The sequence below is a fragment of the Melanerpes formicivorus genome, unplaced genomic scaffold (genome assembly GCF_026170545.1).
Source record: "Melanerpes formicivorus ecotype bairdi unplaced genomic scaffold, bMelFor1.0.p_v2 SCAF_29, whole genome shotgun sequence".
In the NCBI taxonomy this organism is placed as follows: Eukaryota; Metazoa; Chordata; class Aves; order Piciformes; family Picidae; genus Melanerpes; species Melanerpes formicivorus.
This window is the reverse complement of record NW_027142381.1, coordinates 9,366,148-9,389,966: the sequence shown is the minus strand read 5'-3', so window position 1 is coordinate 9,389,966 and position 23,819 is coordinate 9,366,148. Positions and strand designations below refer to the sequence as shown.

Here is a 23,819-nt window from a genome sequence, read left to right as displayed (position 1 = left end):
TGCTGCCATCTCTGCCGAGTGGGATGCAGGAGGAGGCACATCCAGGCTGGGGAACACTCTAATCTAACACCCCTGTGCTCAAATCCCTCTTGCTGGTGATGGGGCCATCCACTCTGGTTGGGCTCCCCAACATGCATTTAGGGATGGAATGGAGATGTGCTGCAGTAAGACCTCGGTGTTAGAGTCAAACCAAACTCCAAACAGCAGAGCAAACATCTGCAAGCCAAGGGCTGAGGCTCTGGGGCTTCGTTCTCATGCACAGCCATGCGCAGAACAAGTCCCAAGCCCACCTGCTGCTGGCTAGGAGGGAGCAGAGTTGGCACCATGCCTGCTGCCTCTCCTCCTCCACTCCCAACCCATCACAGTACAAGTCCTGAAATCAGCGCCCTCAACACTCCTATGGCGCCAGCTGCCCCCCAGCAAACCTCTCACTTGGAGGCTCCAGGGGCTCCCCAAACCATCCATTAGGGATCAGAGGAGCTGTGGATTTTCCACGGAAGAAAATGCCTCTGCCAAAACCAATCCAATCCTTTTCAGATCACCAAGCACCCCTTGAAAACAGCAGAGAGAACAGGCCTGGAAAGCTTGTTTCTCTTGCTCAGCTGCCAGGGAGGCCCAGGAGCTGTTTGAAATGCAGGACAAAAAGTTTTGCCATGCAAAAAGAAGGACAAAATAACAAGGGTGGGGAAGGCTCTCCGCAGGGAGAGCCTGGACAAAGGCTCTGCTGCTGCATGCCGAGGGACAGATGTGTCAAAAACTAATCCCTCCTCCCCCCAAAGCAGGCTATTATCCCAGCCCTGAGATAAAAGCCTCTGCCACGCCACAGCACTCCAAGCAGCTCAGGTCTGATCTGCTGCTTGCGCTGTGCCGAGGCAGGGCGGCGCTGTCCCTGCTGCAGGCACTGGTTGGCACGGCTGGCACAAACCTGCTTGCCAGGCCAGGCTCAAACCTGCTTGCCAGGCCAGGCTCACAGGCTGGCTCCATCGCTGGAGGCTCCCTAAATCAATCCAGCTGAAAGGAATCAATCCCCCAGGCTGAAGTGACATTTGCCAGGCACTGCATCCATCAGTTTGCTCAGCTGAGGACAAATGCCCCTGGGCCCCTCGCTGCTGGGCACATTAATGCCAGGCGACATGCCACCACTGCCCCAACTCCTGCTCTCAGCTGCTGCTGCCCCCGTGTCCCAGATGGGACAAAACGAGGCACAGAGAAGCAAAATGACTTGAGGAAGACGTCTGCAGACTGCCAAGGTGCAGGTGGGCTCCCTTGCAGGCTCTGCTCTCAAGCTCCCACCACTCTAATTCCACCCCTGTCACACTTTGGCCACACTGCTTTGCTCCCTCCCTCTGTTTACAAACTTGTACACCAGTGAAGGCTTCAAAGAGCAGCCCTGCAGGGATGGGACAATTAATAGTGAACCTGCTTTGTGCACTGCAAGTGTCTCCAGCCTCCACCACCCTTCTGCCTCTGCTGCCACACCATGTCATTGAAGTCTGAGAGCTGAGCTATCTGCAGCTGCTCAGGGCAGAGGAAGGCATCCACAGGCACTGCTGCTGGCTTCCAGAAGGAACTTGCTTGCTCACAGAGCTTCTTGCTGGTCCCCCAGACCACAGTGATGCTCTGGGGAGGCTGTGTGCCTGCACACTTCCACCTCCCCTGGCAGCAGGGTGTGAAACAGGGCAAAACGCAGCCACTGAGCCCCAGCAGCACTGTCCTGGGTGCTGATCCCCAGGCAGCAGCAGAGGAAGATGTGATCCATCCTGCTCTGACTGATGGGGATCATGGCACAGGGCACTGGGGACACATCTGATGGCTGGAGCATGGGGCAAGGAGAAGCACTGGCTTTGGGGCTGCAGGGCTGCTGGGTGTTGGGGGGGGGCACAGAGGGCTGTGGGGTACCAGCAGCTCTCGGCAGCACCTCAAAGGGAGCATTGGCTGCTGCGTGCTCTGGATCCTAGCAGGGGCAGGGAGTGCAGCCTGCAGCCAGCCCTGCTCCCTCCCAGCCCTCTGAAGTCATCTGGAAAATCAGAAGAGGTGGAGAGGCAGATCAATTCCTTCCTGGTGTCTGAGGAGCTCTGATCCCTGCTGAAATGCTGCCTGTCCCCCCTCGTGTACCTGCTGCTGGTAACTGCCTGAAGAAAGCCAGACAGCAAAGCTGCTCCAGAGGAGCAGAGAGCCCACTTCAGGCACTGCAATTAGAAAGGATTTGACTCTAAATGTTTTGCAAAGGGCTCCTGCACTGGCCAGGAAAGCCCTGGGGATTCACAGCAATTTCATGCTCTCTTATTGCTCTGAAGGAGCTCAAGCCAGCGTTTGGAGTTCGATTTTTCACAGATATATTTCTCTGCTTCCTGCATCAATAGTTTCACTTTAACCACTGCAGCAGCCTCCCGCCGGGGGAGACGGACACCTCTGGTTTCAATCCCCCTGCCCTAAGGGCACGGGCTCGGCCGTGGCTGGCTGCAAGCAGCTGCCTTCTCCAAGGCACAGAGAAGTTCGGGGGCAGGGGGGATGGAGGGCTGGTGCGTGCCCAGGGCTGGATTTGGGCAGGCGGTGCCCACCCTGCCGCCTCGCATCGCCGAGCAGAGACCTCGGAGAGCCCAGGATTTAGTGGAGCTTCCAGGGGCTTTGTGAGCAAATCTGGCAAGAGCTGCACTGCTGAGCAGGGAGAGGCCTTATGGGGACTCGAGGGGCTCAAGGGCTCCCAGCAAAGGGCATGCTCCCTGCACAGGTCGCTGTCCCTCTCCATCTCCCGCTCTGCTGGGATCATCCTTTCTCAACTCACCAATTTCTCCTTTACCCCAGCCTGAAGCTGGCTACAGAGCAACCAGGAGTGAGAGGCAGAAGAACCATTTCCCTCTCCTCTGCATGCAGCCCTAGCTTCTCTCTGGGGAACCACAGACTCCCTCAGATCTGCTCTGCTGTCAGCACCTGGAGACCCCAAGCATCTTGTGAATCCAGAGGACACAGGATTCTGCCCTCTGCTAACAGCCAGACAACAGCAATAGAGCCAAAACCAAATCAGACATCATGAAATTAGTTCTGACATCCAAAAGTGCCACACTGAGGATTTTCTCTGCTTCTAGCAGCTGAAGCACTTGGGGCACAGCAGCTCCTGGGTTCAGACTTCAGCAGCAAACACAGCGATTTATGAGAGGGATGAAACCAGAAGCTGAGATGCTCAAATCATCCCCTGACTCCAGCACTGGACTTCAGCAAATGCCCCAAATTATGGGACATGGATGAGGAATGAAATAGAAACCACCATGAACCTGCACCCAGCAAGAAAAAGCCTTCCTCTCTGTTTAGGACTTTAGCAGAAGAGCTGAACACCCCAGCTCAGCCTCACCAGGGCACCACGTCTCAGCCTCACCAGGGCACCATGTCTCAGCCTCACCAGGGCACCCCAGCTCAGCCTCACCAGGGCACCCCAGCCCAGCCTCACCAGGGCACCCCAGCCCAGCGTGGGGTGATGTGGAGGGCCCTGCACACAGGATGGAGCTCTGCAGCCTCATGCCCCCAGCCGCTTTGCCTCTCACGCCGCTGGTGCTCCCCAGCGCTGCGCCGCTCCCTGAGGAGCTTCACTTGATCTCCCAGGAGAAAAAAGGTGCCAAGGCTGGAATACCAAACCATCATCAGGTTGAGTGGGAAAAGGAGAGGGGGAAGCTGCTCTCCTCTTTTCAAACAGCGTTACCAGCAGCTTTGATCAGCGCAGGCAAGCCCGGCGAGGCTCGCAGCTGTCAGTGCGGATGGGTTCTCGCGTGCATTATTCTTTCCATTAGGCAGCGGCAGCCTCTTTGTAGCATCTGTAGGCTTCATTTCAGAAGTATCAGAGACTCAAAGCCATGGAGCAGAAGAGCCCACGAGCTTCTCTGGGCTGGGGGGGTTTGTGAGGGCAGGCAGGCGTGGGTCCAATTTACTGGACAAAAATGTAGTCTTTAATGGAGAGCACACACAAGGGGAAAGCTCCATCCCCAAACAATCTCTTTATGTTTAAAGCCTTCATCCTTCAGCCTGTCTCTGACTCCCCCTCCCTGTCCAGAAGGAAACAAGAATGAGAGAGGAAAAAAAAGATCCCTGCTGCTATTTCAAGCTTCAGACTCACAACTAAATGTTCAATATTTAGAGGACTGACAGCCAGAAAACCACATTTCACCTGGGGCTGAGGAGAGACTGAGATCCCACCAGGTCATTCACCACTGGGGTTAGCAGCAATTAACTCCTTGGGACAAGAAGCAAACATAGAGGTAGCTACAAGCCCTGCTTGAAATGTCTCTTGAAATGAAGTCTTCCCACCACTGGGTTGGCTTTAAAGAAGTGGGATAGCTCCAGCCATAGACACCACCATGGCCACTAACCCACGTGCCCAAGGGCCATGGCCACAGGTTTCTGGAGGGATGGGGACTCCACCACCTCCCTGGGCAGCCTGTGCCAGGCCCTGACCACTCTTACAGCAAAGAAATATTTCCTGGTCTCCAACCTAAGCCTGCCCTGCCACAATCTCAGGCCATTTGCTCTCCTTCTATCACCTGATACTTGCAACACCCCCTGGAAAGCATTTGGAGCCAGGAGGGAGCTGCTGTGAGCATGCCTCACAGTGCAACAGCAACCAGAAGGGACCAAGCAAGGGGCAGGGCAGCCCTCCACGACATGGAGAATTTCTTCCCTAAGCTTTTGATCAATTCTATTGAGCTGGCTCAGAGCCCTCCTCTGTGGCAGCCACATTAAGTGCCTCCCTTTGTCTCTCTACACCGAGTCCCATCAAGCTTATTAAAATCCATTTCAGCAGGTCAGGAAATTAGGGAACTGCATCTCCAGCCCATCATGCATGATGGGAAGCTCATTAAGCAGAGGCAGAGGCTTCTGCTGCTGCAGGTGGAGGGTGAGTGGCAAAGCCCCGGTGCAGCTCCCCACGTCAGCCCCCCCTGCCCCTGCAGGCTGCCTGTCTGCAGACAGATCCCAGGCTGAGCAAACAGTTCTGCTCTGGAATTTCAACAGGGCAATCAAGGCCCAAACATAGTTAATTCAGAACTTGGCACTGGCACTTCATGGACAGCAAAGGAGCCATTTTTCAGCTGTTTACCACTCTCAGGCCACGGGTTTTCAAACGAGAATGATGCACTTTTGCCCAGTAATTACTTTATGCATCAGTGAGACAAAGCCTTGTTTGTCTCCAAATTACCATCCTGCCTCCTTTCAAGTGCAGCTATCTCACTGTGCACAGAGCTGGGAAACTTCTCACAGGCAAAGAAAACTATTTGTTCAACCCCCCCAACCCAAAGAGCAAAAGCTGGCAGCTGACTGACTCTGTTTGCTCTGCTTAAAAACTGTTCCTGTTCTACAGGGGCTGCAAGGCACCTGCTGTACTTCACACATCACAGGAGCATGGAATGGGTTGGGTTGGAGGGGACCTTAAAGATCATGCAGTTCCACCCCCCTGCCATGGGCAGGGACACCTCCACCAGCCCAGCTTGCTCAAGGCCTCATCCAGCCTGGCCCTGAACACCTCCAGGGAGTGTTCAGAGCCACAGCCTCCCTGGGCAACCTGTGCCAGTGTCTCCCCACCCTCACCATCAAGCATTTCTTCCTTATCTTCCCAATAGTTGGGATCTGGCTGGCCCTGAGCTGCCAGGAGGCTCAGGCTCTGGGTTTCAGTCCCCTGCTGCTGACTGCACAAGGGCAGGTCGGAGGGAACTGTGCTACGGCGCCGACAAAGTTCAGCACTGCTCTGCTTCAAGGCTCATTTCAGTTGCTTGGAGTGTAGAGAAATGAATTACTTGCTTAAACTGCTTGCTTCAATTTTTATGAATGATCTAAACTAGCTGGGAAAGTATTATTAAAAGGCAGCTCCTTGAGGATGAACAAAGAACTCATGTCTGGAGGCTCAAGCGGGAAGAATTCAATGCAGACAAGAGGCAGCTATGTAAAGAGAAGACAATCAGAGGAGAAGGTTATCAGAGGGCAGGGAATTCTTCACAACCTCTCTGAATCACAGCTGGAGTGAAAGCCTCTCTCCAAGAAGTGCCTCAGCTTACCAAGTGCCACAGCTGGTGCAGGGAAGTTCGCAGTGCCCCTGGGTGCTGCATAATCCACGTTATCAGAGGAGAGCTGTGATGCTGAGCCCCAAAACCTGCAGCGACTACATCTTACCTCTTGTGGGCAAGGGAGGGCTTGGAAGCTGCTGAATGATCAGCTTGGAAACACTAAATGTGACTGAAAAGCATTCCCATGTTCACATTTCTGTGCTTTAAGGAGACTGAGCTTTTTCTTCGCAGCTCTCAGCTCCACAGTCTGAACACCTCCAGAGCTCAGAACGGTATTCACAGAGGCACCAGGCACGAAGCAGGCTGCCTGTCCTGCTCCAGCTAACTCAGGCATGGAGAACTCCTTACAGCACAGCCAGCACTGCCAGGCCACCTTCGTCCTTCTGAAGAGTTATCCAAGTTTGCCTCCATCCAGGGGGCTGTGTTCTGCCTCTTTCACTCCTGTGAATCACCATCCTCATTACAGCTCCAGAGGTGACCTGATCACAGCAGAACCCAGCACGCAGCAGCTCCACCACGAAATGCAGAGCTCCTCAGACTGGTACATCTGGTTTGGTTTTGTCCCTTTTCTCTCCTCCTTGTCCCTTTACCATCACTCACTTTCAGAGCAATGACCCTGAAGCCTTCAAGTCTCTCTGCAACTCCACGCACGGCTCAGTGAGCAGCCGAGAAGAGGACAATCAGCACTGCAGTTCAAGATGTTCTTACTGCTCAAGCAGTTATTGAAGGTATCAGCAGAGAACAACATAATGAAGGATTTGGGCAGTTCTGATCCTTTGCCAGGCACCTGGGGACAGCCTCACCTGCACAGAGGTGATGGGGCAGGGAAAGGGGACAGGCAGGATTGTCACTGGCCACACTCTGCTGCCTTTGAAGCTGGGAGCTGGGCCACTGACTCGGAGCAGTAACTTATCTCTTGAGAGCCTCACCTTCAATTTCATATCCAGGAGAATATTTTAAGAGGTGGGGGAAACAGAAGGTGGAAAAGGAATTTTATGCAGTTCCCTGCAACACTAAAATTGCAACTCAGAACAACCACATCCAAGAGGCAAAGGTGCTGCAGCTCTGCTCACACTCAGGGCACAGCTCTGGTACCATTTTTGCCCTGTGACAAAACAAAAGCTGAACTTGCAGGAGGACCTGCTGGCTGGAAATGGCTTTGTTAGATTAGAGTCAGAGAATGGTAGGGGCTGGAAAGGACCTCTGGAGGTCATCTGTCCAGCCCCACTGTTCATCCAGATGAGGTTGCCCAGGATCACTATGTCCAGGTGGGTTTTGAAAGTCTCCAGAGAAGGAGACTCCACAACCTCTCTGGGCAGCCTGCTCCAGGGCTCTGTCACCCTCAAAGTAAAGAGGTTTCTCCTGAAGTTCCAGTGAAACCTCCTGTGCTCTGGTTGTCCCTGTTGCCCTTCATCCTCTCACTGGCCACCACTGAGAAGGTCCCCTCTCAGTCTTCCCTTTTCCAGGCTAAAGATCCCCAGGCCTCTCAGCCTCTCAGCACTGAGCAGTGCATTCTGTTTGCTGCTCACAGGTCAGCGCTCCTCGCTCCAGGGGTGCACCTGCAAGGCGAACGGTCCGCCACCAGGAAAAGAGCCCCCACATGGTAACTTTACAACAGGTCCAGTCTACAGTCCTTGTTTGCTCTGATGGAAGCTGAAATGGAGAGGTTGGAGCAGTGAGTAAGGTGGTTGCAGCAGCTCTCCAAGCTTTGTGCAAAGCGTTTTGTGCCATGCAGATGCAGCGATGTGATCCAGGTGACAAAAGGCATGCAGCGAAGGGCTGATCAGAGCAGGTTGTAAGCAGTTAAGAAAAGGTTAGACAAAGGAGTGAGAAACATTTCCAGCTTCACCCCACATCTCTGTCATGAGGCTTCACTGAGCAGAACAGTTAAAACCTGGTTTGTGTTTCCTCCTGCTCTACATCTGCCAGCGATTCCTCCTCCCTGCTTCACGTTAGGCTTGATCATTAAAGTACCATGAACAGACTTCTCCCCACTGCTAAACGTTCTGCAAGTCTTAGAGTTGAGCAGCAGTGCTCCAAGAGGCTGCTTGGCAGAGCTGCCCCTTAGTTCACATGGACTTCATTCTGGTAAAGAAGCCAGCTGCAGGCAGCCCCTCCACTCTAGGATGGCTCTGCATCACCAGAGTAGACAGTGTCCATGGGCTGGGGGCTGTTGAAGCACCACACACACCACAGCGGGAGCCAGACCTTGGCTGGTATCAGCTGGCAGAATTCCAGCCAAGTCCTCTGTGGGGAGTTGGTTTAGGCTCTTTCTCATGAGCTGAGCCAAGCCCCAGACCCTGCCAGCCCACACTCAGCATGGTAAAGCTGCACCTCCTGAGTGTGGTCCTTGCTTTGTGCCACCACACCTCGGTGCAGGTCAGACACTCAGCTCTGCAGCACGTTGAAGCCACAAGAGACCTCTTTTCCTCCCACTCTTCTGCACTTCCCTGAGTGGGTTACAAACCCAGAGTGAGACCTGCAGCAGCAACACAACCTGCAGCCTCCCTCGAAGTGCTGGGTGTGCTCAGGAGCAGATACAGGACCTGCCTCACCTCATCTCACCTCCTTCTCTCCGACGCTGAAAACAAGCCTTAAGCACATCATTATTCTGATAATTACCTTGTCTTTGGCACCACCTCCTTCTCCTGACCCAGAAAACAACCATTTAGACCTCCCAGGCAAGCAGCACAAATAACTTGTACACAGGAACACCTCCCTGCCCAGCACTGATGGACAACCAGAGAGCAATTAGTGACTGGCATCAGGAAAGCAACAAAATCAAGCTCTGTAGATTAACAGGGACTGGTTTGAAGTGCTCTCATAACAATGAAAAACATCACTGAGGACTCTGAACTGGTCTTGCTTTGCACTTTCCCAGCACCAGGCGCTGCAGGAGCGTGCCCCAAGGCTGGGCTCTGCAGCCTGGGCAGCACCATGAGTGAGCAAAGTGCAGCTCCCCGAGCCCTGCAAAGTTTGTCAAAATATTTGCTCTCCCCAAACACAAAGGCTTTGATAAGCTCTGACAAACACACAAGCAAGCAAACCAACCCTTAATTACAATAAAAACATTAGAATTCCTCAGCTGAAGGCTTCTAAGCAATCTGACAATCCCCAAACGTCCAGGTTATGATGGGAGAGAGCAGACCTGAGACAGACACAGGGCTCAGCCTGCAGGCATAGCCAGCAAGACTCATCCCAGCACAGGCTCTGCACCACCAGCAGCACCCCAAGGCCTCCTCTCCAGCCTCACTTCCCTTCTGAATTCCAAACAGCAGAGACAGACTCCTGGAGAGCTTGCAAAGAGGGTTCCTAAAACACTCCTGGGCTGGATGCTCAAACCCACCACGGTGGCTGGCAGGGACTGCACTGACCACAGCTCAGCCTGCTGGGAACGCTGCCTGGATGCCCTGCTCTCCCCCCAGGTGCAAGGGCACTGCTGCCTCTTTGCTTTGGGGGGGTGAATTGCTGCTCTGAGCACAGCTGGCAGGTAGCCATTCACCTGCAGACCCTTCCAACACTGGGGCAGAAGATCACTGAATCATTTAGGTTGGAAAAGATCATGGAGTCCAGCTGCTGACCCAGCCCTGCCACATCTACCACCAAACCATGTCCTGAAGTGCCACAGCCACACTTTTTCTTTCAAGTACCTCCAGGCACAGTGACTCCACCACTGCCCTGAGCAGCCTGTTCCAGCAAAGGGCCTGACAACCCTTCAGTGAAGAATTTTTCCTTATCACAGAATTGTTTTAGTTGGAAGAGGCCTCTGAGAGCATCCAGTCCAAGCTGACTGAACACCACCACGGCCACCAAGCCCTGTCCCCAGGGGCCATGGCCACACCTTTCTGGAGCACCTCCAGGGATGAGGACTCCACCACCTCCCTGGGCAGCCTGTGCCAGTCCCTGACCACTCTTGCAGCACTGAAATGTCCAACCTAAGCCTCCCCAGGCACAACTTGGAGCTATTTCCTCTTGTCCTGTCTCTGGTTACTGGGGAAGAAGAGATGATAGCAGACACTCCGAGCGAGGGTTGTTTCATTCCTTTATTAGGTTGTCATTGGTACTGGTTATTTGGTGCTTCCAAACCAAAAGAGAGGTCAGAACTGGCAAGCTAAGAGAGCAGCAACACAGAGGATCCTTTGTAAACAATTTATTGTGTTCTACCTCAGGTACTTACAGGGGCGGGGGGGGGAAAACCAACAACAAAACAACAAACCAAAAGAGTCATTAAAAGGAGAGGGGGAAAAAAAAGAATTGAAAACAATAAAAAAGTAATAAAAAGAGAAAAATTAAAAAATAAAAGTATAAATATAAAAAAGAAAAGGGAAAAATAATAATAGAGGAAAGGAAGGAAGGAGGGTGGAGAAGGAGGGTGGAGAAGGAGGGTGGAGAAGGAGGGTGGAGAAGGAGGGTGGAGAAGGAGGGTGGAGAAGGAGGGTGGAGAAGGAGGGTGGAGAAGGAGGGTGGAGAAGGAGGGTGGAGAAGGAGGGTGGAGAAGGAGGGTGGAGAAGGAGGGTGGAGAAGGAGGGTGGAGAAGGAGGGTGGAGAAGGAGGGTGGAGAAGGAGGGTGGAGAAGGAGGGTGGAGAAGGAGGGTGGAGAAGGAGGGTGGAGAAGGAGGGTGGAGAAGGAGGGTGGAGAAGGAGGGTGGAGAAGGAGGGTGGAGAAGGAGGGTGGAGAAGGAGGGTGGAGAAGGAGGGTGGAGAAGGAGGGTGGAGAAGGAGGGAAAGAAAAACGAATAAAGAAGACTAAAGAAAAATACAGAATAAGGGAAAATAAAGAAAAGTCATAAAAATAGAGGAAAATAGTAAAAATAGAGGAAAATAATTAAAAACTAAAAAAAGAAAATTAAAAAAAGAAAAAATAAAGAAAAAGTACAGAAAAGTAATAGAACTGAAAAAATGATCAAAGAAGAGGCAATAAAAGAGAGATAAGTTAAAAGAAAGACAGTAAGACTAAGAAAGCCAACTAATGTTTCAAGCTTAAAGAGGGAGATAATTAAAAACGAGCAATATAACAATAAAAAGAAGGCAAAGCAGAGGTGGACTCTTCACCAAGCTGAGCAGGCTGACAGCAGCTGACCCCTCTGCAGCTGACCCCTCTGCAGCAGACCCCTCTGCAGCTGACCCCTCTGCAGCTGACCCCTCTGCCGCAGACCATGCAGGCTGAGACAAGTTTCACAAAAGCAAAGCAATTCATAGCCAACAAAAGCGACCCCAAGCCAACCCCAGGCCACCCCCCCGGAGCGAGGCCCTAGGCAAGCCACACAGCTTACAAACCAAATGCAATGAAGAGAAAATGCTGCTACTCATCATAAAAAAAGCAAAGCTGTTGCCTGCAGAGCCAAAGTGAACCCAAAGCAAAGCCAAAGCAAAGTGCCCAAAGGATTCCATCCAGCATCTGTGGCGAGATGAAGGCAGCCGCGGGCGCCCTGCCCGGGGCCGCAGCGCTCCCGGCAGGGCATTACCCAACAGCGCAATGCATCGGCACAGGGCTCCTGCAGCATGCACTTCACTTCTCACAAACTTACCCAACGGGGAGAAAGGCTTCAAGGAGAGCCCCAGAATTTCCCCCCGGGCCTGGCTGCTGCCCAGGCATCCACGGCCCGGGCTCCTCCCCCGCGGAGCTAACGGCGTTAGCGCGGGGGTCTGCGGCTCTGGCACAGAGGCTTGCAGCTCTTCTGCTGCTTGGGTGCAGGTTAGGAGGCGTGGTGCAGCTGAAGCTAGCAGGGCAAAGCTCGGCCCTGGTGCCACAATCTGAGTTACTGGCCCAAGGTTTGCAAGCAGAGTCTGGAAGGAGGAGCAGCTGCGTGGAGGAGGCGAGAGCGTGGGCGCTGCCGGGCGAGCAGGGTTAGTGCTGGCGGCTGGGGCAGGAGACTCTCTGAGCCTGGGCTTTGGGGGCTTCCAGCCGTGGTCCTTGCCAGCACTATGGCAGCTCCACAAAGAGCCACGAGCAGAACAGGAGGAAACAGGTGTGGGGAACACGGGGAAACGTGTGGCTCTGCTACAGCCACTGGGTCACACCTGGGGACACGTCTGGAGCCATTAGCCCCTGCGCTGCTAACGAGCCTGGTGCCAGGAGGTGCTGGTCTCACTCCAGCCTAGCTCTGAGCTCTGCCACTCGATGTCTCTACATCCAAAAGCTGCCTGCAAGCCCCAGGGATCGTTTTTGGCTCCCTTGATTAAGAAGTTTGTGAGAAGTCATGCCTTGGTAACACCCCTCAACGGCAGGTACATTCCAAGTGGGCATTAAAAACTCATAACAAAGCAGAGGTAAAAAAAACCAACCCCAAACCCAACCCCCCCCCAAACCCCAGACACAGCAAAACCAAAGTGAAATTAAACAAAAGTAATAAAGAAAACTCAGATGAAAAAAGCAAACTGAAAGCAGTGAGGATATGGAGCCTTTAAGGAAGCAAAAACAAAGCAATAATCAAAAGTCCATTCAATCAAACCAGGCAGCAAGAGCAGCAAGTGTTCAGTGGGCATTGATATTAAACATGGACCACCCAGGCTTTGTCTGTCTGTCTGTCTGTCTCTCATTAGCACTGTAGTAAACCCAGATTAATTTGTTATGCATCTTTAAGAACTAGTTGATAAAAATTATGTCTTGTGAAATCGGCAAATAGTCTGCAAAGTGAAATAAGAACAGAAATTAATAGATTGAACTGAAAAGATAAGCCCCAGAAATTAATCAAAAAGGAAAGAAAGCAAAGGCACAGAAAGGGAATGGCTGCAACGGGAGGGAGAAAAACAAACCACCAGCAGAAACCAGAAACCAGCCCAAAAGCTCCGAGCTAGACCCAAAATAACCTGATGGGAGAAGACAGAGCAGTGCCAAGGGGATGGCAGCTGGCCCTGTGCTGGGGAGGAGGAAGGTGGCAGAAGCCCATCCAGGGGACCCTGCCAGCAGCTCAGCTATGGGAATGGGAATGGCCAGAGGTGGATGGTGGAGGTCTGTACCCTGGCTTCACCTGGCCACCAGCAAATGCCACCAGGCCAGGCCAGCTCCAGTGGGGAGTCAAAGAGCTTCACCTTACAGAAGTAAGCAGGCAGCTGTCCTGGGGAGGAGCCAGGCGATGCCCGAGGGCAGGTTGGTGACCTGGGGGGTTGGGGATTGTCCACAACCCAGCCCTACAACCACACCTGCCTGGCACCACCAGGCTGCTTCCCCCCAGCACAGCATCCAGACAGGAGAGAGCTCACTACAGCTGCACTGGGGTAAGAGCACTGCCAGGTCTGCTCTGCACCCACACCTGCAGGGGTCACATCACAGCTCCTGTGCCACAGCTGCTTGGGCACAGCTGATGCCCTCAGGCAGGCTGCCTGGGATGCTCCTGCAGGAAGCTCTTTTCCTTTTGGAACCATCACACTTCTTAAAGAAGCACTTCCCAGGCTCCTCCCCATGAGGCTGACTCTGCTCCTGTCTCACACCCCGAAGCACAGTTGTACCCCGGGCCCCAGGGGCACTCTGAGTGCACCAGAACACACCAAGGGAAGGGCTGGGGGGTGCCACCCTGTGAGTGGCACTTACCTCCACTGCTGGTGCCATGGCAGGAGTGGGCAGCAGATGCAGGCACAGCCTCATCCTCCAATCCTGACCCAAGTCCTTGACCCCTGAGCTGTGCTCCCATGGCACAGGGCTCTCTGCCCCCAAACTCCAGTGAGGGGTTACCCCACTCATGAGTTCCCAGAGACCCAGGTCCCAGATTGCCTGAGAAAACCCACCTGAGAGCCTGGGAACAGCTCTGCCTGCTGTGGAGGACCAAATGACCCAAGTGGGAGGGGAGCAAAGGGCCTGGACAGAGCTTTAGGGCAGGGAAATTCAAACTCTGAGCATTATCCCTGCCCTGCTCCCAAGGGCACAGGCAGAGGCCCCTGCTTTTGGGTGCTGCCAGCCCACTGTGATTTCCTTCTGCACACTCAGTCTCTGCAGGACACCAAAAATAGCTCACCAGGAACTGGAAGGTCTGGTTTGAGAAACCAGGTCCTTAATAAAAATACTTCTAAGGAGGGCTAGAGTCAAAGGGCTCCTCTGCTGCCAGCCAGCAGTCAGCTCCACTTGGAAGTGCTCATAATTAAAGTCCTCTCAGCTCTGCTGATTTTCATCAGTTAACTTCTCAAAGGTGTCTCTCATTTAACTGCCTTCAGACCACTCAGCTGGGAAGCCACGATCCCATCAGCACCCAGGAGGAAAGTGAGAGACAAGCAGCAGAGCCCTCTGAAGCCTCCTCTTACAGTCAGCTAACAGCTGCAATCCCACCAGCCTGGACTTCTGCCTGCCCACCGGCTCTGGAGATGCCACCCACAGTGGCAGCTGCCTTGTCCCCACCAGCAGCTGTGCCACCACTGCTGCCAACCCTCCCTGCCCACCACAGCATCCTGGTAGCTCTGCTCTTAGCCCTGACAACAGCCTGGTTGTATCAGACCTGGCTTGGTTTGGGAGGCTGCAGCCGAGCTGGGAAAGCAGCAGATGAGCCTCAAGCAGAGCCATAGCTTTAGTGAAATGAAACTGGCACAAAGCAGCCCCACAGCCCCAGCTCCCTGTGCCCTAGTCCTGGGAAACCCAGGCGGAGCGAGGCCACTGCCCCACGGCACCGCTCAGCTGCCAGCCGCTGGGAACACCTCTGCCGCCCAGGCAGCATCTCATGGGGGCATGGCCTAGGGGGCCTTTAAAGGTCCCTTCCAGCCCAATGCATTCTAGGATTCTATGACCCAGTGGCAGCCACAGGGCTGGACCTTCACCCCCAGCGTGCTGCAGGCAGAGCTGAGCACCCATCCTAAAGAGCCTTCCCACGAGGTGGTTTGGTGCAGCCAACCTAACTTGGTCCCACTCAAAAAAAAAGGGGGTGGAAACCAAACCAAAGCCAAACCACAGCATCAACACACAGCTAGGAACTCCTTCTGTGAAGGCCACCAGAGACACCAGTAGAGAGCAGAGGAAGGTTGGGCCTTCCCCTCGTGATGCAGACAGACTTACCGCCGGCCAGCGCGGAAGGTGTGTGGGGGTCTGTGTGTGTCTACATCTAGGAGATATGTGAAAGGTAAAAAAAGCCCCACAGGAAGGGTAAAAAGCTCTTCAGCTGCTGCTTCTTGTTTGAATTCCAGAGGTTTGTTTGCAAATAACCAGTACCAATTCACATGCTACAGGAAGGTGTTTAAGGTGTGGAGCTGGAAGTAGCTGCTTTGAAAGAGTAGGGGAAAAAACCACCACCAAAAGAAAGGAATTTGTTGTGGGAGCTGCTCCCTGCAGACTTGCCTGGCTCAGCTTGCTGCTAGGGATTAAAAAAAAACAAAAAGGGGGAAAAAATATAAAGGAGGAAAGAGAGGAGGGGAGAAGTCAACCTGGCAGTGAGAGGAACGTACCTGGGAACTGATAGCTGTAACTGGGGGCGAATCCGGGGTAGCCTCGGCCGTACGTCGCCACGAAGTTGGGGTAACCTTGGTCACAGAAATGTGAGAGGAGAAGAGAGAGGGAGAGAGAGAGAGAGAAAGAGAAGTTTGAGGATTAATGAAGGCTCTTTTTGTTTGGTTTGGTTTTTAAACACAATGCAAAGTGACAAAAATGCTGCACACACACACAAAGGAGTGGACAGGCTGGGAAGTGTGCAGAGAATGGTGAGGAGGATGATGAGAGGGCTGGCAGAGCTGCCCTGTGAGGAGAGGCTGAGCTGGGGGTGTGCAGCCTGGAGAAGAGAAGGCTTAGAGGAGACCTTACTGCCATGGAGCAGTACAGGAAGGGTGGCTGCCAGCAGGATGCAGACTGCCTTTGGGCAAGGAGTGCCATGGAGAAGCCAAGGGGTGGTGGGGACAAGTTACTGCTGGGCAGATTCCCATTGCACTCCAGAAGAAATGCTTCCCCCTGAGCACAGCCAGACCTGGGAATCATCTCCAGGGGCTGCAGTGGAGTGCCCTGCACTGGGCAGTGAAGGCTCAGCTTGGCAGGCTGCTGTGCCAGCTCATCTCCCCCACACCATCACCCAGAAAGGTTGGAGCAGATGAGCCTTGGGGTCCCTTCCAGCCTGGCACTCTGTGACTGTGTGAGACGGAGGATGGGTGAGACTTGATGTTACAGAAGGTGTTAAAAACACCCAAGATTTATTCTGCTCATGCAGAACTGCTGCAAGGTTTCCTTCTGATCTGGAACAGAAGCATCTGGAGGTGTCTGGCTGGGTGCTGGCTGCCGGGCGCGGGGCAGGGGCCCTGTCACTCAGGTAATTAACATGCACTTGGGTGCCTGCAGCCCAAGGACTGTGCACACTTGTTAGCTGCAAGAGTAAATGCCAAATGCTAAGGCTGAACACATAACACAGGTTTGCTCTGACATTTGGAGAGCTTACAATGAATGTACTTTGCTTCCCAGCTATTGACAGTGGGAGATTAAGGTAGTAGTAATTCTTTATCCCGGGAGTGTGAAGGACAACAGTTAACACATCAAAGAGTTGGAGGCAGCAGCAGCAACCAGGCAGCCAGGCACAAAGCTTTTCATTTCCCCAGAAAGTCAACCCCAGCTCTGAGAGCCGTTTCCTAAAAGCAGTTCCTGAGATCCCTGTGGGAACACCCAACCCCTGGCAGCTTCTGGAGTTCTCTGCTCTGAGGAAACCACCACTGGAGAGCATTTGGTCAACAAAGCTGCCTCAGGAGATGCAGGAAGCGGCAGCTCTGCCTGCTCCAACCCAGCAGCACTGGGAGTGAAGGGCAGCAGAGCCCTTGGAGGGTGGGTGGTGGATGGATGGAGGCAGCACCACTCAGCTGCCAGCCCCGGGGGACTCGGGTGAGGCTGTCGCCGTGCCACACAGGGTGTGCCTTGCCAGCATCACTGGGGGTTAGCTGACACCCCACAGCCAGGGCAGGGGGTGTCACTCCCCACCCCAGGCTTTGACCTTCCCAGGACAGAGCATCTGTCCTGCCTGGTCCCACCACAGCTCTGTGCTATGACCTGCAGGCCAATGCCACGAACTGCCCTACAAGGAGAACCTCACTCCCAAGCCTCAGCTTTCCCTTGATCACTTTTCTGCCAACCAGGAATTTTTCTCAATTCCAGAGCCACAAACAGTGCAGAAGATTCCTGCTGACTGTCAGTGTCAGCCCAGGCTCCTCCAGCCTCCAGGAAAGACCTCTCCAGACTAAGAAACCATCTCAGAAACATTGCTCTCACCCTGAGCCAGGGAGAGCTCAGCAGCGACAACAGCAGCAGCTGGGCTGGACCCTGAGGAGATCTTTAGTGGCCCAAGGGCTCTCCTGGGGGTCTCCTCTCTGCTTTTATTTGTTCTTCCATACCCTCCTACACCTCACAGCTATTCTGCCATGGGCAGTCCCTCCATTTCTGACTGCATCTCCAGCTAGGTGCAACCTACCACTCATCACCACCTCCCCGGGGGAGCTACCAACGCTTGGGTGAACTCCGACGCTGGGATCAGGCAGTGCCAGGGGAGAGCAGCCCTGGAGGCCTGGGCAGCGCTCTGCAGACACTGCTCAGCCCTCACCAACTCATGTCACAGCTCAGCAGCTGGATTCCCTTAGAAACTAATCACCTCTGTCATTAAATCAGATCCTTCAGAGTTAAGCTTTACAAACCTTTTCTCCTCTTTTTTCCAACACCACTGCTGGTCCATGGGCTGTTTGCTCACCAAGTGCTGCCATTAGCACCACTGCCAGCTCTGCCCTGAAACAATGGCTCTGCAGTGTCACACCACAGCCTCTCTCCTCCCCAAATGGGGAAAAAGAAGAAGGGGTTCTATTAGGAAGAAATTCTTGGCAGTGAGGGTGAGGAGACACTGGCACAGGCTGCCCAGGGAGGCTATGGCTGTCCCCTCCCTGGAGGTGTTCAAGGCCAGGCTGGATGAGGCCTTGAGCAGCCTGGGCTGGTGGAGGTGTCCCTGCCCATGGCAGAGGGGTTGGAACTGGATGAGCTTTAAGATCCTTTCCAACCCAACCCATTCTGTAACTCTCTCATTTGAACAACTCTGAAGCAGATCTCTCAGCTCACAACTGTCAGTGACCAGCATGGTGGTGGATGGCAGCTGCCCATGGTGGCTTTGGAGGTGGCAGGACACGGCAGGATGCCAGCTCCTGCCCTGTCCTGGGATGCTCTGTGGGGCTGAGGATGCTCTTGGCTGGGAGCTGGGGATGCTCCTGGCTGGGAGCTGGGGATGCTTTGCAGGGCCAGGAATGTTCATGGATTTGCTTCCAAAGCCTTAGCCAAAGCCAGCTGTGCCTGATGGCAGCGGCAGGGCTGCCTGGGGGGCTCTCGCCCGCAGCGGCAGCGCTCGGTGCTCAGCAGCCCTTGGTGCTCAGCAGCCCTTGGTGCTCAGCAGTGCTTGGTGCTTAGCAGTGCTCAGCAGTGCTCAGCAGTGCTCAGCGCTCTCCAGGTCAGGCAGATGAAATCATAAATTTATAATACAACATTACTTCAATTTTCCTCTTCATTTGCTGCTGTGGTGCCCAGCTCTGCTCTAACGAGCCGAGCCCGATCCAGGCAGGGGAAATTGCCTGGCTGAATATCAATGGCACATTAACACCCTGCCCATGTGGATGCTTCATCAAGCCAAACCATGGCCACACTGACCTGCCCACCACTTCCATTAGATGCCATTCTTATCCTGCACAGGGCACCAGACAGTTTCTTTGCTTCAGCAGCCCTGGGGAATGGTCAATCTCTCACTGTCCCTTGCTGCTAAAGCACAAGCCCAGGTTCTGCCTGGATCACCTCCCCCAAAGCCAGACCCTCCTGCCCGTGGAAGCTGAACTCAAACCACTCTCCAGAACTGCCCTCACACCACAACCACCCATCTCCTGCCTCTGACATCAAGGAGAGCAGCTCTGATGTGCCCACCCTGCAGAGGGTGGCTGAACTTCCAGCCCAGGTGCTGCACCTTGCAGAGCCCCACTCGCAGCAGGGCACATCCTGCCCGGTGCTGGATGCCCTCCAGCACTGCTGGCATGTGAGGTGGGCCAGCTGCTCTACCTTCCATCCTGCACAGGGCATCTGTGGCCTGGAGACCAAGCAGCTTGCCATGGCCTGCACACAAGGTCACTGGAAAGGCAGGAGCCCCAAGCCAGATGCCTGACTCCCCTCTGTGCCACCAGCACCCCAAAGGGAGAAGCAGCTTCTCCACTCCCAGCAGGGCAGTGCCCACAAGCCCTGGAGCAGGCTATGGAAAAGTCTTTGCTCTCTCAAAGCAGGTGACCTGAGGTGGACAGAGCTCAGGGTTCACATGGACTAGTTCAACTGCTCCAGTAAATGCAAGCAAATCCTCGTCCCCCAGTGCTGCTCAGGGCAAGGGATGCCAGGAGAGGCACGGTCCTCCTGCCACCACAGCCCCATGCTGCAGCCACAGTGCTCAAGGTCCTTCTGAAAGCCAATGTGCTGTGACCTTGACCTGAGCACCTGTGACAGGAGGAAATGCAAACCAAAGCCCATCTCCTGTAGACAGGGGGGGGGGGGTCACATACCAGGGAGATGAAACATCTGCTGGAGAAGTTCCTCCTCCCCTGGTCCAACAGAGCTGCCCCAGCTCCTGCCTCAGGGGCAGACAGTGGCAGCCTCCTGGGATGCCTGTGCTGAGGAAGGGTTCTCCCCTTCCCCAATCCTGCCTTGCAGGCAGCTGCTGCTCGATCAGAGAGCCTGCTGGAAGAAAGGAATGACTTTCTTTGAAGGGCACAAGCTTCTTTTATGCATGAGTTCAGCCTACCTAGACTGAACGTGTGCAGGAGAGCAGAGCCCCTGCAGAGCCCTCCTGAAATCTGCTGTTCCCATCAGCCACCCTATCAGCAGGCTGGGGGTGTGAGCACCACAGGGGCTCCTGCCTCTGGAGGGCTCTGCAAGTTAAAAAGGGCCCAGCCCTCATATTAAACACCAGCAAGTCTAAGCAGCCCATGGCCAGAAGGTGAGAGTGCTGCAGGGCCTCAGCTTGGACAAGGCAGAGCAGAGCTGGGTCTCACCCCTGGGACCACCCCAGCAGCAGCTGTGCCCTCCCAGACACGCAGAGCTGCTTCAGGTGTCCCATCTGAGGATGAGGAGACAGAGACCACCTCCTGCTCATGTTGCTCCTTGCTTGCTTTGTGCTTTTCTCTCTTCTTTCCCAGGTTTTCAGGCACAGACTTGAGCAGAGGGCACAAAGCCCTGGGGCAGTGCAGTGACTCCCACATGCCCCTGGGTGAAGTCTGCACACCAGGACCAGGTGACAGAGGTGAAGCCTCTGGGTGCATGGCAAACTTCTCAGCTGGTCATTGGCTCCTCCTGGGCTGCAGATGTGTGCTGCTGTGGGGGGCACAGGCTGCCTGCCTCTCTGGGAGCATCCTCAGGGCTGGGCAGCAGCTCCTCCTGCCCTGGACTGCCAAGGAGGGAGAAGTCACTGGAACTGAACCCACTCCAGCCTGGCCCTTATGCAGAGCAGCTAATTAGTGTCCTTGATGTCCCCTGACACCCTGCGTGTCCCATCAGCAGAGCCAGCCCAGAGCAGGCCTGCAGGAGGGCTCTGAGCCCAAACCTCCTTTCAGAACACTTTAATTTGGTTCCAATCAACCAAATCAGCACAGCAGCAGCTGCCTGCACACCTCCAGACCCCGGCTGCTGCGGGCTCCTGGGGGAGGCTGTGATTAATGAGAAACACAACTTCCCTGATGGCTTTGGAGGGGGCTGCTCCACGCCTGCCCCGGGGGTGTCTCCTGCCTGCTGCCTCCCGTTGCCTCCACTGCCCATGAATGGCACCTGGAGAAGGTGACCTTGAACAAGAGCTTCTGCAAGCAGCACTAACAATGTGCTCAGGCGGCTAAGAAGGCCAACAGCATCCTGGCCTGGATCAGCAATGGTATCAGCAGAGGTAGGGAAGGGACTGGGCCCCTGGACTGGGCCCCTGGTGAGGCTACACCTCGAATCCTGGGCTCGGGTCTGGGCCTCTCACTCCAGCACTTAATTATTTAACGTGGTGCTGCTGCAGCAAGCAGGAGCCTGGGAGATGAAAAAGCAGCCAGAGCAGAGGACGAAGCATCTGACCCTCACCATGAATCACTCGTGAGCAGGTCACCCTGGTTTGCAATCCAGGCAGAGCATGGTGTGTGGCACCCCTGGGCAGCAGGACAGGGAGGTGCCAACAGGCACTCCCATCCCTGCTCCCTGCAGGTAACAGCCATTGGCTGAGGGCTGCTCCCTGACGTCTTGTGGCTTGAAATGACCTTGTCCCAGAGAGGCAGCCCCGGTGGGAAGGACTCCTCCTCAAGAGGCTTTCCAGTCCTGTCTGGACGTGTTCCTGTGTGCCCTGCCCTAGGTGATCCTGCTTTAGCAGTGGGGTTGGAGTGGATGATCTCCAGAGCTCCCTTCCAAACCTTCTGTGATTCTGTGACTCAGCTGCACCCTAGGACTGAATCTTCCCTTCAGGCCACTGGGCTGGATCCCACATCTCCCAGCAAGGAGAAAGGCTGAGCAAGCTCTGCCTGTGGTGAGCAGAAGAGGGATGCTGCCCTGGGCTTTTTTGCCTAGCTTGGGGTGAACTTGGCTTTCTCCTTCAGCAGCTGGCCAGGGCTGGCCAGCAGGGCAGCAGACCCCCTTCCACCACCCCAAACATCACACCCCACGAGTGGGAAAGAGAGAGAGAACCAAGAGTAATGAAGTCCCTGTGCTCAAGCACCCTGGCAAGGCACAGGTAACGAAATCACAGGCTGACTAGGACAAGATAAATATTTTACCCATAAAATGTAATTTCCAGACACTGTGGGGCAGGGTGGCAGTGGAGTGTGGGGACAGAAAAATAGATGATGGGCTGAGCTAACCCAATTACACAGCCCCAGAATGGATCACTCCAGCCACACGGACAGCAGCGCTATTAATTCACAGGGAAGGCAAACAGGGCAGGGAACTTTTCCCTATCAAATCAAGCAGTGCCTGGAGTCAAACATCTCAGCACAACAGCCTGATGCTCATGGGAACCAAGTCCTCCCTGACCTGACATCCACTCCAGGAGCCCTGGGGTCCTCCAGCATCTCAGACAGAGCTTGGCAGAGCTCAGGACAACCAAGCTCCAGCTCCCAAGGCTGGGCTCTGGGCTCAGTTTCTGAGATTATCTAAACCCAGGACAGGAAATTCAAAGCGTCCTGGAGAGGGCAAGGTACCATGGGCACAGTCTGCAGCTCATGGAGCTGCCAGGTAGAAGGTTGGACCTGATGATCTTAGAGGTCTTTCCAACCTAAGTGATGCCCTGATTCCATGACACTAGCCTGGGACAGGCTCATTTCTGCCTGGGAACACCTCCAGGTGCCCTCTGCTTCCTGCAGGCTTTATGGACACAGCAGGTGACAGCCGAGGGGGAAACTGAGACCAAGCTGGCAAGCAGGTGGGGCTGGGTAAAAACACCCTTGGGAATGGATGGAGTTTGCAAAAGTACAGCTGGAAGTGGTTGTGATTTTGCACCAGCACACCGGGAAGGGCTCAGCAGCAGCATTTTGGGTGAGCAAATCCCGAGGACAAGAGGGGCTGAGAAGTTGTCACTGCGTGTGGAAAGCAGAACTGCCCAGGCAGAAACAAACGAGAAGCAATTACAACTAAGCAGAGCTGATGCATGAGTAGAGTGTTGCCATTAAATATCATTTATCCCCTTTAATGAGTGTTTCCTGGACACAATACTCTGGGCTAACACCACCCTTCCATCTCCCGCGGACCTGTAATTACGGCTGCGACCTGCCCCGCTCGGCGGCTCCCTGCTCCCCCCCGGCGGCTCCCTGCTCCCCCCCGGCCCCGGCTAAGCAGCAGGAAGATTTTCAATTATCTCTGCTGAACTGTCACAGATCCCTTGAAAAGAAGGGGAATAATGTGCGACTCAATTCCTCTAAAACAGGGAAAGAGATCATTTTTAGTCAGAACGAACAGGCTGCATCTTTCATCATCCTATTTTTTGCCGGGGAGAGTTTAAAGCAGGCTCCTGAAAAACCTCCATTTAAATGCAAATTCGCGGGGTCCGGGCAGGGAGGGGGGCGGCGGTGGGGGCGGTGGGGAGGTCATCAGTTACCACGGACAGGATTCCTTCCCCCGCTCAAGTTCTGGCAGCCGCGGCAGGGGCTGGGAGCCGCTGGCCCCTGCGGGCTGGGTGCTGGGGGCGCAGGGAGGCACCGCGGGAGCCGTGCGGGGGGCTCGGGCACTTACCCAACATTCCCATCCCTAGCATAAAGGCGTCCATGGTATAGGGTAATCCACGGGCCCTTCCTCTCGTCCCTGGTGGAAACATCACTTCTTTAGGCTGTGCTTTCTTACATTCTACCTATTGAGCAGAAACACGGACAAATGAGATGCAAATGAATTCCATGTAAATGTCAGATGCAGAACTGAGCTACTTCAAGGGAAAAAAACAGGGGGGGGGGGGGGGGAAGGGAAGTTTTATTTTTAGCATTTGCCTCCCCCCCAGCGCCTCCCCCTCTCAAAGGTGAACTTGCACAAGAGTGTACAAGGGCTGAAAAGAGCAAACGTCTCTGTCTCGTTAAACACACACAGCAAGCACCCCCTTCCCTCCCCCGGGGCTGCTTTGTAAGGAGAGCCTGTGCTGGGCTCCCTCTCAATGCTACTGGTGGGTGTGGGATGAATGGAGGGAGGTCTCCAGCACAGCTCCGTGGCAATCGATAACAGAAAATGACTCTGAGTGATCAGTACAAAAAGCTGCTTTTAAAACAGGAATAAGGAATCAATATCTCCAGCCAGCAGAGCGTCCCTGCAAACCCTATTAACAAACCATCTGCATTCTTTCACTTCCACTTACTCCTGCTGACTTTTCCAGCTGCTGAATGCCACTT

At 54.4% G+C, this 23,819-nt stretch overlaps 1 protein-coding gene across 11 annotated transcripts in view; it reads right to left on the bottom strand.

Moving 5' to 3' along the window:
- MSI2 (musashi RNA binding protein 2) overlaps positions 1-23,819 on the bottom strand; it is a 236,775-nt gene that overhangs the window by 29,027 nt on the left and 183,929 nt on the right. For 10 of the 11 annotated variants that reach the window (XM_068154934.1, XM_068154937.1, XM_068154939.1 and 7 more), the window contains 2 exons: positions 23,179-23,293; positions 15,408-15,482 (listed from right to left, as the gene is read on the bottom strand). In XM_068154934.1, the coding sequence (XP_068011035.1) occupies positions 15,408-15,482; positions 23,179-23,293 (190 nt within the window). Of the gene's footprint in view, positions 1-9,634; positions 12,672-15,407; positions 15,483-23,178; positions 23,294-23,819 lie in introns of those variants that run through there. The other variant, XM_068154942.1, reaches the window with a different exon arrangement.